At 40.8% G+C, this 17053-nt stretch overlaps 2 protein-coding genes across 2 annotated transcripts in view; one reads left to right on the forward strand and one right to left on the reverse strand.

Moving 5' to 3' along the window:
• The window catches only part of cbarpb (CACN subunit beta associated regulatory protein b), a 252131-nt gene that overhangs the window by 48756 nt on the left and 186322 nt on the right, over positions 1 to 17053 (forward strand). The gene's annotated exons all lie outside the window — the stretch shown is intronic.
• Positions 4 to 4337, reverse strand: LOC138618874 (Rieske domain-containing protein). The gene is made up of 3 exons (XM_069694920.1): positions 3982 to 4337; positions 3543 to 3658; positions 4 to 2867 (listed from the first exon to the last, which is right to left on the reverse strand). Exons 1-3 carry the CDS (start codon positions 4169 to 4171, stop codon positions 2769 to 2771), a joined length of 405 nt encoding a protein of 134 aa, XP_069551021.1. The 5' UTR covers positions 4172 to 4337; the 3' UTR covers positions 4 to 2768.

The raw sequence follows: 17053 nt of genomic DNA on the forward strand, positions 1-17053 counted from the left end.
ATGATTTTGTGTAAACTTTTTGATTGTACCACAATGATATTAACAGAATCATTGAATTTGTGAATTAAATAATACAGATAAATATAATTTCAACTTAATCACAACAATTATTACAGTTTACAACAAACAAAAGAAGAGCGACTTGCAGCAGATAAACTTGTATGTTCAAGTGTATGGAATGACAAAAAGACCCCATGTCAATTAAATGCCTGTCTGCCGTGGAAGTTTAATTTGATCCCTCTTCAGTCAGGTCCCTTCAGTCTCCCGGCCGGCATCAAGCTGGTGCTGTAACCCCACTCAGTGGTCAGATGTGTATTGTTTACCTTACTGAGTATCCAGGTGAAAAAATTCCCAGCAAATAATTTACTTTTCAGTCCTGATCTACAAATAGTTTGCTAGCTAACAACAGCACTTTGCTCTGACAACTGACTTAGCGACATTATAACCTGCATAGCGTTATTATTTAAACTGGTTACTTTGAATTCGAAGTGTGAAAAAAAATCTTAACTTCCTCCGGTTCAACGTTGCCCTCAATGCAGTATATGGGATTGTTTAACCCCAGAAAGGGATGTTGTGATAAGAGCCAGGTCTAAAGACGCATAGCTGGTCAGATCCACATGCCTGAGACATACTTGAGAAACAAGAAACACAACACATCAAAATTAGCAGTGCATTTAAGACACATTTTAGAAAATAAATAACAAAAATCTGACAAGACTGCTGGTTTCCCCAGTGTCTAAAGAGACTCCAGGGATGTCATGTTAGGACATAAAGATGTAAAAACCACTCCCGCAAAATAGTGAACAGTGTCTACTTTGACTTTTCTACGGACACAAAATAGCTCTATCTCCACTGAGTGTGCCCATTACGGTCCAGGTGATGAGTTATAATGCGACCCAGCGAGACCTCTGGTACACGAGAGACATTTTTAGCCTGTGGAATTATTATTGTAATAAAGTTGCACAACAGGGAGCACAGTGGGGAGGAAAACCAGTGTTGAGCCACACTGTCATTGACACCTTCGTGACTGGGCTCTGTGCGTCTGCCAAAAAATGAAGCTGACAGAAAATATAGTGAGTGACTGCTCTCACCGCTTAGGAATAAAGAAAACACACTCGCATCAGTGCACACACACAGCTAGAAAAACACATTTTTCTTGAGTCAATGGTGCATTTCAGGTCGTGAACCTTCCTCCGGCGCCTTACTAACCGTTCCTCTTAAATCCCATTGCGTCAGTAACATACTGTCTGTGCATAAGCCAGGCATGGAGAGAAATGCTGATGGAGATGTCTTAACACTGGAACCGCCACCAATTGTAACTGCCTGGTCCTTCATGTGTGTTCTATTTGCCTGAGCTTTAATTGGGTTAAAAAAACAAAAAACTGTTAAGAAATCCTGAACGGGAGTTACTGCAGCGTGACATCACTGGAATAAGTGTTTAAATTTATCCAAGGCCACAACTCAACAAGTGTGTCTGCCAGTTTGAGACTAAAGGTAGTGTTTGTTGAGGACAAGGAAAACCATCAGTGGGAGAAGGTGAGACAGTTTAGTTTGGGTTTATATTAGTGTTTGAAAGAAACTGTCATTATAACCCACTATTACACAGTCACTTACAAAATGAGAGCTTTATGGAAGGAGACCTGCTTTGCATATTACAATATACTGACTATTTGTTTAGACCTCAAAATTACAAACATATCATAGGGCTGGGCAATGTAGACAATATCCCATATGACAATATTTTTGACCAAATAACTCCATGCTCTGGCGATCTGTCCACGGTGTACTCTGCCTTCACCCAAAGTGAGCTGGGATAGGCTCCAGCCTCCCCGTGACCCTGTTCAGGATACACCAGGTATAGATAATGGATGGATGGATAACTTGATATTTTAGGGATGAGTATTGGTGCTTTCACAAAGTATTTACACTATAAGATTTTTGATAAATAATTATCAGTAATAAGAATAAAATGACTGCGTATGCAAGGTCAAATAATCAAAGAGCTAGAACAGGATGGCAAGTTCAGGAAATGACATCACTTTACTGTGAAACAGCCATTAAAACCAGTAAACGACAACACCTATGTCATATCAGGATATTACAATATCCAAAATGTAAGACAATAGTCTCCTATCACGATATGGATACAATATTGATATATTGCCCAGACCTAGCATGTAAACAACTTGTCAAGATATCTAGATGATGGTGTTTAGTTTTTACTGTTCATTTTATCCATGTTGTCCATTTTAATTGCATTTACACAAGACCAGTTCTACGTTTACGTACTTAAATATGAAAACAAAACATATTACATTCACCCTGTAATATTTCCATCAGAAATAACAATATTATCTTCATAAGATTTTTTTTTTTTTTTAAATCTACGAATGTATCAATAGGAAAATCAATTTTATCCTGCCAAATTTTCAGTTTTTCAGTTGCATATTTTCCATTGACTATTGTGTCATCACGGTCAGCAGTTAGCTCACTTCGCTCCATGTTCAGTGTCAGTGATGATTCCCTACCAGGAATGCCAGCAACGATAACAATTTAATGATGACATGTCCTCTTCGCACAATCCTCTTGATATTGTCCTGAGTACACAGCAATCAAAGTCAAAACCGTCGTGAGAAAGTGAGAGACAAGGCTTAGGAGTGTTTTCAAATGGCTTGGGTTTGTGGAACGAGTCTTAAAAGTAGCCCGAGTGGGTTCACCTCACAGGTCTCGCTGAGGGCAAGAGGACGAAGCAGCCGTGCTGAGGTTGTTCAGCTTTTCTGATCCGCAGGGAAAGGCTGTAAGGAGAGACGACTCGCATGCTTCACATACACGTTGCTGTCTTCCAGCTTGACTTCATACACTTGTTGCTGTAAAGGAAAACACAGGATACAAAGACATAAAAGCTGTAAGAACACACTTTCAAACCTTCAAAAGGAACACACCTTTCAAAGTATTATTTACTCACAGTGTATTTAATGTCACTCCCTACATTAAAAACAGAGTAAACCCTCATCTGAAACCTATGACTCCCATGACAACTGCATTTTTGTTGTATATGTTTCCTGCATTGCTTTATAATTGAAATCATGTACATGAAGAACTGTTAAGAAAAATGATTACTGAAAATAAGGATGACATGTTTATGAAAAGTGAAGCTCTTGTTTGAATTGTTCAATGATTCATCCAAGCTACAGAAAGTGGGAATAAAAGATGTTTGACAGAACTAAAAGGCAAAATCATCTTAAAGGTAAAATATTTTACACTTTTGTACTTGCGGTCCTGAAAGATGTTTTTGTAGTTTTAAGCACTAAAAACCATCTCAGTAGACTATAGTTTTACATCTCATTCTCTGAAGCTGCTCTCTGGCGCTCTATCAACTACAGGCTGTTTTGTGCTTGTGTCTACAAGGCTGATTTACATCATTGACCCTCTATTGTGATTTTCCCCATGTTGTTATATTTTGCAGCATGTGGTATACATGTGATCACGTGAAAAATCAAACAGTTTTCTGAACTGTGGAGGACATATATTTCATCACTGACCTGTAATGAGGTCCCTGACTTCCCAGTTCTGAGATCAAAGTCATAATCATGCCAGGGGCAGAAGACCTGCAGGACTCCATCAGCCTCTTCAATGTCCCCCTCACACAGAGGACCGCCTGGATTTCCACATAGGAAATTGTTAATCACAGTTAGTTCTCAAAACAATTACTCCTACCTTCAAGGTAAATGTGATGGTGATGCTTTCATAGCACTGTTTGAAACTAAGACGGCAGGGGGCATGATGCTATTTCTTTTTTTGCCAAGAGAAGCGCTCAGTCTCACACATTTTGATAGAAGCAGTTAGCCACCCACAGAGACATACAAGGCTATATTTGCAATATTATACGCATCTGCACGCGCTTTCGCATTTTATATTTACAACGTGTGAGTTACTTTTCCTTTAAGGATTTATCGAAACGAGATTGAGTTCGGATTTTACCGGAGTGGGAGCAGCGCGCATCCATGGCAAAAAACTCCCCCTTTACGTAGAAGAGGCAGACATCAGAGACGTAGCCCAGAGAGGAGTGCATCAGACGGCAGTGCTTCTTGGAAAGCTCCGAGGCCGTGCCTATCAGTCTCCACGAAACGCCCTCCGTATTTCCCTCCTCATCTCCGGAGCCAGAAGCCATAAAGACCGGGGAGATGACCTGGTTTTCTAATTTGTGCTACTGTAGAGCTCCCCTTTTCCGCCGGTGCAAACGGATTTGGCTGTTCGCTTTGTGCAAATATTCCATATTAACCAGCAGGCCGACTGCTGCGACGCGCGTCCGTGCGGATTGAGCTGCCTCACAAGCCACCGGCACGCTGTCACATCCAGGCAACTCAGTGCACAAGCACCGCTGCTCTTACACACAGCTACATATGAATGAATGTTAATCACAGACAATGAGCAGAACTGATATAACTTGTGCTAAATTTGTGCAACAGTTTCAAATGCAAATATATAGTTGGTCTTTATATAACTCAGCGAGCAGGAGCGAGAATTAGGGGCCCTTGAACTTTAGCTAAGGGCTTAAATGTGGGGACTGCTGGCCGTCATGCAGACGTTAAATTATGAATGGATCCAGACAGACCCCTTCCTGCTCTTTGATTAGGGTTAGACTAATATTAACTCGCTGTTTTACGCAGCTCTGCATCATGCCCATTCTGTTCGCTTTCCTGGTGGGCCTGTTGAGTTTATTGAGAACCCTTAAATATACAGAGTATCGGGCTTGCTCCCAAGGAGTGTGGTAAATGTGGAACATTACTTTTTATGTACTGCGCAAATAGTTCAAAATCATTTCTCAATTATCAGTTACAAAGCCTCTTATTGTTCTTCCATGGTAGACGCCACACTGCACCTTGCTCCAGACAGGTATTTGACTGATTTCTTCAGGTTGAGTTTTTATTTTTTTTCCTACAGTGCAGTTACTTAGCATTATTATGAAATATTTGTGAACTCTGTGCCTCCTTCTGTGGAGCTGAGGTCATGACTGAGTGACCTTATATTTTACTGCAGCAAATTTCCACTTTAGTTAGCATTGGTGCATCAAATAAAAGATGATAGAGCAGATACAACTCAACATTTGAACATCTTAAAACAAGATATAATCTCTTCTGTCAGCCAGTTAAACTTCACGGAAATCCAGCCATCTGTTTACGATCAAAGATTATTGACTTATTATTATCATCGGTATATAAAACTGATCTTTTCAGTAGCACTGATGTTGAGCTTACAAAAAACCATAAATTCATGAATGATGATCTGTATTTCTTCAACCAAATTGTCTTCATCGCTTTATTGAGCCAGTAATAATGCGCTTGGCAGTTTAGCATGTAAGTAATGTGAGTTGGTGTCTAGACTGGAGTGATGCATAACAGAGGCCACTTGTTCTGACTTGTGACTTTGAGAAACTGACTCATGTAAGGGTGCAGGGTGAGCGTAGAGGAGAGCAGCGGTGCTGTGAAAATGTGTCACGGCCAGGAGGAAAGAATGCCACTGCATCTTGTCAGAAGTTGAAAGGGAAAGCCAATGTAAAGAAATCTGAGCGAAGTGAGCAATGTGTTGTGTCAGACTGACAGAAAGGTTATTATCATTATAATTTATTCTGCACAATTTTCCAGGTGTGAACTTTGAAGCCTGTATATGTAGCGGCCTGGCATCCTGCTGAAGTGTGTATTACACCCATCAGTCTTACTAGAGAATACCGTGCTAGTGTCACGTTTCGCCTCGCCTACGTGTAAAAAGTACATGTATGTATGAGCAGGGTCAAAGAAGCCGGTCATGCGACTGACGTCATGTGACAGTACAAAGAACCATAGGCTTGATTCAGACTGCAGGCAAATCGGATTTGTTCCTCATATCAGATCTGTCGGACAGACTGTCTGCACTGTTGTTTGCAAGTGAGATGATTGGATTTGGTATGTCCAGAGATCACCAACCTATCTGCATGGATTGCTGTGGTAACGTTATACGCACACCTACACTGGTGACACACCTTTCAAACAAGGAAGCTGATGGCACGGAAGTGGTACCAGACAGTTTATTTTAGGTTCTATTGTGGAGTGTTGTTTTTGTTGTCCTTCATAGTGCCAAAATCTCCACTCTCTGATAGGGCTCCACTAGCGGTAGCATAGATTCTGCTCACTCCGTCACTTTGAAAACGATGTCGTCGTTGTGTGTCACAACACAAATGACGCTTGAAATCCAATTTGCGTCAGCGGAGCGTCCTGACTGACACCTGTCTGCAGATATCTGATTGGAATTACATTTCAAACCACCTCCAAATGTGGTTTGCATATTTGCAATTCCGGTTCTGATTCCCGGTCTGTCTTCCGCCTGCCGCAGTTCTTACCAGCGTGCCTGTGATCTTGTGATCCTGCTTGCTGTCCTGTGTCGGACCTCGGGTGCCACACAGTCAATCCAGTTGCTGTCCTGTGTCGGACCACGGGTGCCACACAATTGATCCTGCATCAGTCCTTGGGAGCCACCCAGTTGAATCAGGCTGCCTCCCCTCATATGGCTGAAAAATCACCAAAGGTGTTTATTTTCAACACTGCCTCTAAGTATAACTTGTTAGAGGGTGGGGTACCGAGGTTGTGAAATAGGTTGTAGAGGATTTCAGCCAATAAACTATACAGTGAAGTGGACAGTCTGCAAGTTTGCGGTGGCACTGACAAACTGACAGTCGTCACCAACAGCTCTGCTTTGGCATGCTGAGAGGTGACAAAACATGCGGTGCACATGCGGGGAATCGAATTAAATGAGCTCCAAGTGATTTGAATTTTTGGGGAGAAAAAAACTAAAATCACAGAAATGAAAATGATGTATTGTGGAAAGTCTGAATCAGCAGGCTGGATGGGATTAATAAACAAAGCTGCAGACAGTAAGAAACGGGCCAAAAATGATCACAGGAGTATTGCACTGTCCATAAATTTATCTGACTTCTCTGACCACTGGACAGTGTAACTATTTGCATGGGGCAAAATTTGGTGTGGAGAAAGTCTGGCTCAGATGAGATATTAGACTGAGTGTGGAGCCAAAACTCATCCATCATTAGCCTCTTCTTGTCCACAACCCTGCAACCACCCTCAAAAGTCTCCTAACTTATCCGCCAAGGATGGATGGAAGACCAGCTCTCCAGCCAACGTGGTTTTCATTAGCTAAGCAAATGCTCAGGCCAAACTCAAAACACCACTCCCTGCTTGCTTTGCTCCTTGTTCTAATACAGCTTGTTATTCAAGACCTTCTTGTTTCATATACCAATACGAGGAGTGTGATTTAAAGGTCTCATAATGATAGCACTGTTGTCTGTGTGGTACTTGATGTCCTCTATAACTGTGGAATATGAATTGCCACAGTGCTATTATGTCACTTCAAATGCAAATCCAGACTCCACTTTGATGTTTAGTGGACAGGACACTAAAGCCACAACTGAGTCCTCGGCCCAGTCCCAATGTCTGCCCTCACAGACTTACAAACCTGCATTTCATCAAATGCTGGCCCTTCTTCATAAGGTACTTTAAGCCCCTACAGCCGCTTCCTTGCTTAGACTTAGATGAAAAGCTCAATAGCACTCTCACATCTGTACATTAAATATTAAGCTACAACCAGCAAGTTAACTGAGCACAAATATTGGAAAAGGGAAAATTAGCTCATTCAGTCTGAGGACAATTCTGCAAAACTATGTTTCAGATGGGATGCATACTTTGTCTGTGCTGGTTGCTTGGCAACATCACGATGACAACAAGCCTCCTGGAAGTCACTGCCCTCCTGGAGTTAACAGCCTTTAATACTTCACGATCAGTTTCTGTATAAAAAAATTCTTTTCTTTTCTTTTTGGATTACCAAACAGATAGGATCCATATAAATACCATGAAAATATTAAAATGCTCAGTCAGCACAGGCCGTATTCAGCAACGGTGCCCTTTGGACTTACGAAAGTTTGTGATGTCAGAAACTCACACTCACTATCTCTGTTAGATAATCTCCCATAATTTCAGTTGTCGATGAAATAAACAAGATAAAATGTGTTAATCAGGTATCATCAGAGGAACTTGCGGGTAAATATAATTGGCTTCAGACTGAGCGAGGCCAGCTGTTTCCCCCTGCATCCACTTTTTTATGCCTAGATAGATGATTTTTGCAGCTTCATTTAACATGCTGACATAGAGAGATATCAATTTTATCATTAACTCTCATCCAGAAACAAAATAAGCATAATTTTGGAAGAATTTCTTTGATTAAACTTAAAAATTTGAGTGCTTAGAGCTGAGGTTGATATCAGGACTTGGCTATGTGTACTGCAGCAGGACTTTAATTCCACAAAATACCAGATCCCAAGAGAGAGAGAACACTGATTAGGATGAACCAGCGGATTCACAACGCAATAAAAACAGCAAATAATAAGAAAACAGCCTAAACTCTACTTGGAGAGAAGCCACTCAAATCCCAAAATAAGTGCAGAAGAACATTGGATCATTTGTCAGGAAGGAAATTCTCTGGCAGAGGGATGGGACGGAGGCGACTCCACACTCTGCTGCAGATCTCATAAAGGTTTGATGATGTTTAAATCAGGTTACATTTTTGTCCTTAATAGTGTTCATGTGACTAGTATTTGATTTGTTTAGCAGTGTTTATGGGTGCATCAAGATCCTGGTTAGGGAACAGATTTTGCACCAGCTGGATCTGTAAAATAGCTTCATTTGTTGACTGTTATGTGACCATGCAGAGCAATAATCAGATCTAATGACACTGGATGGCTGCTCACACCATTACATATCCATTTTATTAAACTGTTGGCAGCAGTTAATGCAGACAGAAGGCATCCCTTGGCTTTTTCCAAACATAAAGCTGCCTGAGAGAAGGAAAAGGGGGAAAGGCGAGATTACTCATCAGAACAAATTGTGCTCTGAATTATGGAAACTTGCAGAGAAGAGGATAATGAGCAGACCTCTTGCTGTTAATTGGCAATCAACTTAATTTTCAATTCTGTGAATCAAAATTCAGACAGAAACAACTGAACTCGGAGTTTAATCTGTTTAATCATATTCATGAGCCCGATGGTGGAGAAATGTCAGTGAATGCAGATTTCTACTTGTTTCGACATTTACAGTCTTCTTCTATGTCAACATACATCTTGTAGCAAACTTACGTTGACATCCTTAGCATTACTTACAATGTAATTTCTCAGGTATAAGGGGTTAGCGACGACAATTTCGATGCAGGATCTTCTGTTCTGCTGGAGATCTAGCAGGTTAAATGGGATCTGTAGTGATGCCTTACTACATGATTTTCTGGGTTTACTACTAAGAAACAGTCTGACAATGTGGGAGACAGACAGGAAGATTCAGGCCGATTTCCAAATGACATTACACAGTGAAGAGCACCTTATTTGACTTGAAAACATCTTAAATCTTTAAATGTTTTTCGCCAACCAGTTTGTAAAGGAAAGACATAATTTGATTGTACCTGTGAGACAGCAGGGGCCTGACACCGAGCCGCTGAGTCACTCTCTGCAAAGTATACGCACCCCCCCTTCGCCTCCACTGCATACATGTCTGCAGGAGAGATCAGACTATGCTACATTCCTTTCTTCATGTCCTCGGTCTTGATTATATCCAGACACAATATGTCTTGTTCTTCAAGGTTTGCAGCTTAGCAGCCGGACTGTTTGGGGAAGTAGTGTCTGAAAAGTGAGGAGGTAGGAGTTCACCATCTGAAAATGTAGAAATGCACTTGTCATGACATGCCTCTGCGATGGGGATTTTACAAGTTGCCATATGTTTTATGTTGGATTGTGTTGATATATTGTGCTGATTGGAGGAAATAGAGTTGGGAACATACAGTTGGTAAAACATTATTGTTGTCAGGAAGCCTGAATTTATTTAATTTATACTACAGTGTGTGCCAAAATGGATCAAATATATATCGATAATACATCATACTTTACGATAACTTGGTTGTTGTAGGTATGCTGGAGAACTTGCCACAGTTCCTCGGTAGATGTAAGCTGTCACAGTAGTTATATGATCAATGATGAGGTATAGCATGTTTGCTGTCATGGCTCCTAAATGGTGGAATGAGCTCCCTAACGACATCAGGACAGCGAAAACTCTGTACATCTTCCGCCGCAAACTAAAAACACACCTCTTCCGACTTTGCCTTGAATAGGTAGCACTTTAGTAGCGCTTAAAATGGCAATTACTTTTAGCGCTGTGTAGTTTGGCTTTCTTGAAGAAATTGTATTTCCTTGATTCTGTCAGGAGTTCAGTTTTGTCCTCCATTTTGCCCCCGATCACCTCTCCTCCTGTGTCCCCTATCTTTGCCTGTGGCCACGCCCCTCACCAGTCCCAGCAGATGCAGCCACTCATCCCTGATCACCACCTGCAGGTGTGCTGCATCTCCCTGATCACCTCCCCAGACTATATGTAACCTGCCCCTGCACAACTCTGGTTGTCGGTTCATTGTTTGTTAGCCACCCGTCCGTCTTCCGTCTGCTCCCCGTCAGCTCCCTGTCAGTCCTGTTCCTGTTCCCGTTCCTCCGGCCTCTGTGTCTCCTGCGGATATCCCGGTCAAAATCACCAGTCGGTGGAGTTGCCCTCCCGGCTGGGAGGATTGTTGACGCCGTCCCTTCCGCTGGTCTGCCGGCTGCCCTGTTACCCGTGTCCCCCTGGAGCTGTCGGTTGAGTTGCCCTCCCGACTGGACGTAAAGTGGACATGCTCGGTGCCACCTTTTGGTTTGTAGTTTTTTGTTTTCTTTATTTTTGGACAATAAAGACAGTATTTTTGGAACTTATACCTCGAGTCTGTGTGCTTGCATTTGGGTCCTGGAAAAATACACCCACCTCATAACAGATTCTTGTTCTGGGTTTTGTACCCTCATGGTTGAAATGCAGTTATTGTAAGTCGCTTTGGACAAAAGTGTCAGCTAAATGAAATGTAATGTAATGTAATAGCATTTATTCTCCAAACACAGAGGATATTTGGACCAAATTTTGTGGCGATCCATAAAAGCACATATAGCAGTGTCACAGGAGGCTAGAGGAAATGGCAGGTCATCACCAAAGTCATGAGGGCTGGAGACCATGATCTCGATCATAGATACAGATCCAATCATTTTAAAGATATTTCAGTCTGGACCACATGCTTTCATTGAGTCACGCATCCTACACACTTATGTAGAAAATCTCACAATCACATGGAGACAGATAGAGAGAGACAGGAAGCTCACAAACTGATGTTCGACTGGTTATAAAATACACACACACACACACACCACACCTATAAAACATAACTCATCTCAATAAGCACACCTTCCACCACACGGGACACTGTTCTGCTCACGGACCAATAATCACTTGACCCTCTTTCCGTCTAAAGACGTCTACGCATCCTCTGAAATACACCAGAATCTTTCACATTAACATTCATATCTATCCTTGAAGCACACAGAGGCAGAAAATAACAATAATTCTAGCTGTACCAGGCCAACAACCTGTAATTTGTCACGGCTTGAACCATGAGGTCATCTACCAATTTAGCCTCAGCACTTGTTGCCTTTGAGTGCAGAGGACATGGACCCAGTCAACACAAATCTCCCTGGTGTCTTACCAGTGATAGCATAAAGGAAGTAGTCACCTGACACACTGATTCAAGTATGTCACAAACACATTTTGATCAACATTTGGTAAAAAAAAAACATTGTTGGAACGTCACATTTAAAAGTGCCCTATAGAGACATGTTAAGCCTGTTCCCATCTTTTAGCATCAGTAAGAGTGTAAGCGGCTGCTGTTGCAGAGTCCAACTCCAACTCAGACTTAGTTTTCCTGTCAAGGATACGTCAAGCCTCGATGAGCTGCATGTGTACCATAAAAGCACTCTTACAGGGACATACTGTACTTTCTGGCCCTCAAAACGCAGAGAGGTTTTTATGAACGAACATTACAGTCTGGAACAAGATAGATCTGAAACTGGATCTTGGATGCCAATGGCTTTCTCACAAACTGAACTTGTATGTGCGTGTGCTTCGTTTTATTATCGACAGATTATAAAACAGTCCATTTGGTGACAAATACCTCCCAAGCTGTAATGTATAAGACTTATACTGCTCCATAGTTGCTCAAAAGATCAACAGAAGCAATTAAAAAAATAAATAATTGGGGCCTCATTTACATTCCAGCATCAATAGTTTTAACATCTTCCCCAGTTTCCATCAGAGAGGATGCTGTAATGGCCAGAGGACATATAAACGATTACAAAAACAACACCGAGCTGGACATGTCTATCAATCGTATGTATACGCCATTCACAGTGAATGTAGGGATTTAAGAAGAAAAGGCTCAGCTCTGTAAAAGATCATTTGAGTGACCATTAAAGGAAAGAGGAAATCTGCGCTAGCCCACAGGCTCCAAACCACATCACAGCATTCGGTCAAATATTCTCTCCAACCAAGCTGTCTCCCTGAGTACGAAAGCACACTGGACTGGATCGATTTGTAAGGGGGACCCTCCATCTGGGAAAGTAAGCATTCAGAGACAAAGGTCTCATGGAGAGAATCTCAGCATGTTGGCTGTTTTTGTATCTTCAGAGAGACTCACATGACGTTTGCACTAATGGGTATGTACTTGATAACACTGTTTCTGTGTCAAATTCCATTTATAGTACTCTTTTTATGATGTTTTCTGAAAGACTTCTGTTCAAAAGATACACTCAAACAATACAAAATGTTTTATATCTCCCTCATTCCCACGACCTGCCTTTCAGTTGGCAAACAGCAAAAAAGGGTTAACAGTCATCCAAAGGTGTAATTTCCACCTGGGGTGGGGGTGAGGGGGGACAAGCAATAGCTTTGTGTTTATTTGACCAATACCCAATTCTTTCCTTTTTCTGTGCATTGTGTATGTGCCCCTCTTCAACTGTATGTCATTCACAGCGCACACAGAAGATTAACAAAGGCAACTTCATTATATTTTGCCTCAAGCCTCAGACCAGTAACAGTTTTGGGTTATTTGATGAAACTAAATATATGTCAGAATATAGACCTTGAGATCACAATATTCACTGCAAAACAAAAGGTCCTCAAACTATATTTTACACAGGGCACATTTACAAGACATAATTGATTAAGATTAGTTCATAATAACCACCTTAATGTCCATATTGTTTCAATTGATGTGCATATACATATCACTTGAATTTGGGTTTACTAGACTGTCCTCACTTAAAACCTGGCCGTATAGGTCGTCTGTACAAGCAGCTTTATATGATAGTTTATTTATATTCAAACAAAATATCACTTCCGGATGGTTAAAATGGTCGTTATTTTAAAAAAAAAAAACCAAAAAAACAACACACTGGTGAGAAAAGTTGCAGTTTTGTTACCAACCTCAGACACCTCTATTCCTCCACATGTTCCTACATTTCACTTCAGATCTTGAAATTATAATAAGTTGCACTTGCTAAAAAAGTAGGTCAGAGCAGGAGCTAACTTGTTGAAATAAACTGTATATCGCTCAGGGAATCCTCCGATTCGTCCTAACTGTCCTTTGAGTGTAAGATAGAAGCATAAGAGTCACTGTGGAACACTTGATGAGGTGCTAAGTGTCTTTCCAGCCTTAGATGTGGAGGTTCAAAGGTCCTGTGATTGCCCAATTCGGTACTTCAATAAGAAACTGAAGAGGAAGGAATCCTGTGATTCTGGCATATGGTATTGAAAATAATCCCTCAGAGAATAAGAGAAATACGATTCAATAATGTGCTGCTTCTCAACTCAGGCAGAGGAAGTGGTTTAAGATAATAATCTGTGCTACCACAAAATAATCTTTTGGTGAAAGACTCTCTGTTGCTACAATGCCAGATCAAACAATAGATTATTGCATGAGCTACTCTGACACTTAAGGAAGCTATCTGACTCAAGCAGTTCTGACGGCGTATACTTTAACATGACATCGATCGAAGGCCTCATAAATAACATTTTTTTACATCTTTAGTTTTGCTTTTCAAAAGGGTTATGAAGGGAAAAGTCCGGAAGGAATGGAAAAGTAGAACAAATGAGCAAAACATAGAAATGACTTCAACAACTGCGGATAATATGAAATTTCCACTTCCTCTAGGTTAAAAATGAATTCTGTGCTGCTGAATCTGTACTTATTACACATAGTTGTTTGACATTGCAGTTATGCATATTTTTAAAGAGTTGAATTCAAGCCCTCTCTTTTGGTCCAAATACCATCCCTCAACCCTGACAGTTTATTCATATTTTCCACAGGATATACTGGTTGTGCAGCTAAACACACCTGCAGAAATGGCAGAAATGTAACTTCTTTTTTAGTCAACATGTTTTTTTTCTCCCTCCAGTGGTCGTAGTAATTTTGACGGGAGCAGTGCGGAAAGGTGACGAAGTATAAAAAGTGACAAAGACTCTTGGTAAGAGTTGGTTGGACCACTATTCGCTCTGCTGCATTGAAATGTATTAACTTGTGTCACGTGTGGAACATAACTTACATAACAAATGACAAACTCAAACCATAATATTTCCCGAAACCTAACTGATAAGTTTTGGTGCTGGAACCCGACCAAACTACGAGCATTTCACAATATTAATCACATGGGTATTATTGTAACCGTGACGACAAAGGTCCGGTACTCATTTTGCATGTTACTCTTGAACAGTCAGATTACATTTTATGTTGTTCAGGTGTAAAGACGTGTTGGTGCTATAGAAGGCACCTGAAGAGCTCACACTCTGTATGGATTTGGGAGTCAGTGGAAATCTACTTATTGCATTGTTTCTCTGTGAGGACATGCAGCAGTAGGTAAATAATTGATGTTATACAGCTGTGCAATAATCTCTCTCTCTCTCTCTCTCTACTGTTCTGAAAGGAGTGCAGAGTGATGAATTAATGATTGAAATCCGTATGTGATTGCTATTGCATTTGAACTGAGCCATATCCTTATTTCTCAGTTTGTTTTTGTCAAATCTTGAGTGGCCTGAAACATGAGAACTCTGAGACCTTGAAAGGAATATCATCCTGGGACTGCTGCTGACAGCCAGACATTTGAGACATGAATCATTATGGCAAACAAGTGATTCTTGAAGCATTTGCAACTAAAGAAGTACGAGGTGAAACGATGTTTCCTTTCCAGGGGTCACAGAGCTATAATGTATTTATATCTCCTCATGGAAAGAATGTCATTATATATTATATATATATATATATATAAACTTATATATATATTATATATATATATTATATATATATTAATATATATATATATATATATATAAATATATGTATTTTATTCTTTTGTAGAATACAGTTCCGGTGGGTCAATATACACAAAAAGTCACATATGAGCAGGGAATATTTGTTGCATGTCTTTTTCTCTTTCTTCTTTTCCTGACAGCTTCTCAGCTATCAAATAACGGTAAAGCTGCCCCCTCTTATCAGTATTTCCTCATGCTTTCTCCTGTTTATTCCTATGTCTTTCCTGATTTCTTTTTAAACTGTTCTTCTAAATGGGTTTGATTTACCCAGCCAAATGGTGTCAAGGCTGGGTCAGTAAACAACAGGTGTGACATTGATATATAGCAGCTATTAAGAGAGTGACTGAACTGTTCATGTCGGGCTACTCAACCACTGAATCACACAAAAAAAGGCATGCCAGAATCTGCCAGAATCTTTGTATAACAGCACAACAAAACAAAACATAAACGTTTTTCTGGCGTGAAACTGGGAAAATGAATCACAGATCAACAATTAAATAGCTTTGGGTTTGCAAGTTACAGCAGTAGATTATTATGTTGAAAGTCCAGCAATGTAGAGACGTGCTCGTTAGAGTCTTATTGTTGTTACGCGGTTCAGTAAAAAGAAGCAGAAATTATAGGACACATTTATAGTAGCACGGGTGGTCTTTGGGGGAAAATGAGCCATGTCGCAATTGCATTATCAAAACCACATGAAAGAACATGCAAAGCGTGCCCCCCACACAGACTCGTACAGTCTAAGCACAAGTGCACACAAACACACTCATCCCCTTGTGTCTCATCACAGCTGTCAGGAATCATCAGATAAGAAGTGCTCATCTGTTTCCTCCATTGAAAAATCTCCTTTAATGATAAACACAGACTGTCTGACTCTTCTTCCACCTCTAGGCAGGCCACTCTAAAGATACACGCTCTATTGTTCTCACTCTCATCCTCTCTATCCACCTCCTGTCTGTCCACCATGAATCCAAATACCTCAAAATACCTGCCTTTTCTTCTCCCCTCTAACTGCCAAATACTCAGAATACCAGTGTCCTTTCCCATCTGGTGGGACCAATCCAGTCGAGGCTTCCTGTATAAAAGTGAACTCTGGAGAATTGGGCAACGGGAAGCTCGGCTCCAATAAAAGGCGCCCACGGTGCTGGTACTTTTGATTTGCACAAAGACATTATCGTAAATATTTTTCCTTAATCATTATTATTCTATAAAATCCCCACATTGCAAAACATAAGTGAAGATGACTTGAGTGGAGGAGGAGTTGAAGAATGTGGTATGATTCATATCTTTACAAATGAAATGAAGCAAAATGAGAATAACAAAATGAATGCGGCTCTTTCTAATCTCAAATTTACATTGTGAAAGTTGCCTGCCCAACCGTCACTTGAAACCTAACCTTGAACCAAGTTCTTACACCAACATTTTACACACACACACACACGCACGCACGCACGCACACCACACACACACACACACACACACACACACACACACACACACACACACACACACACACACACACACACACACACACACACACACACACACACAGAATCAGAAGCAGCCGAGGAAAAATTATGCAAAATGACAGTAGATTTTAGATTTCATTTTAGACTCCCTCTACTCCAACTTGAAGAGTAGAAAAGGGAGGGAGACATGTCAAGGCTCACAGGACAAAGCTAAAAATCAAAGAGGCTACCTGTCACCCTGTTCAGAGAACCTGCCCTTAATATTGTGATAATGACTTTTCCAATTCTAAATAAAAA

Source organism: Brachyistius frenatus, unplaced genomic scaffold, assembly GCF_029030835.1.
Source record: "Brachyistius frenatus isolate BFR_SWC_R1_liver_20210118 unplaced genomic scaffold, ASM2903083v1 Contig_18, whole genome shotgun sequence".
Taxonomy (NCBI): Eukaryota; Metazoa; Chordata; class Actinopteri; family Embiotocidae; genus Brachyistius; species Brachyistius frenatus.

Coding starts and splice junctions, on each gene's coding strand:
- LOC138618874 (XM_069694920.1), bottom strand. CDS start 4,171: ATGGCTTCTGGCTCCGGAGATGAGGAGGGAAATACGGAGGGCGTTTCG. Junction 3,659..3,981: donor TGCGCGCTGCTCCCACTCCG/GTAAAATCCGAA, acceptor GTGGAAATCCAG/GCGGTCCTCTGTGTGAGGGG. Junction 2,868..3,542: donor AGTCAGGGACCTCATTACAG/GTCAGTGATGAA, acceptor TTTCCTTTACAG/CAACAAGTGTATGAAGTCAA.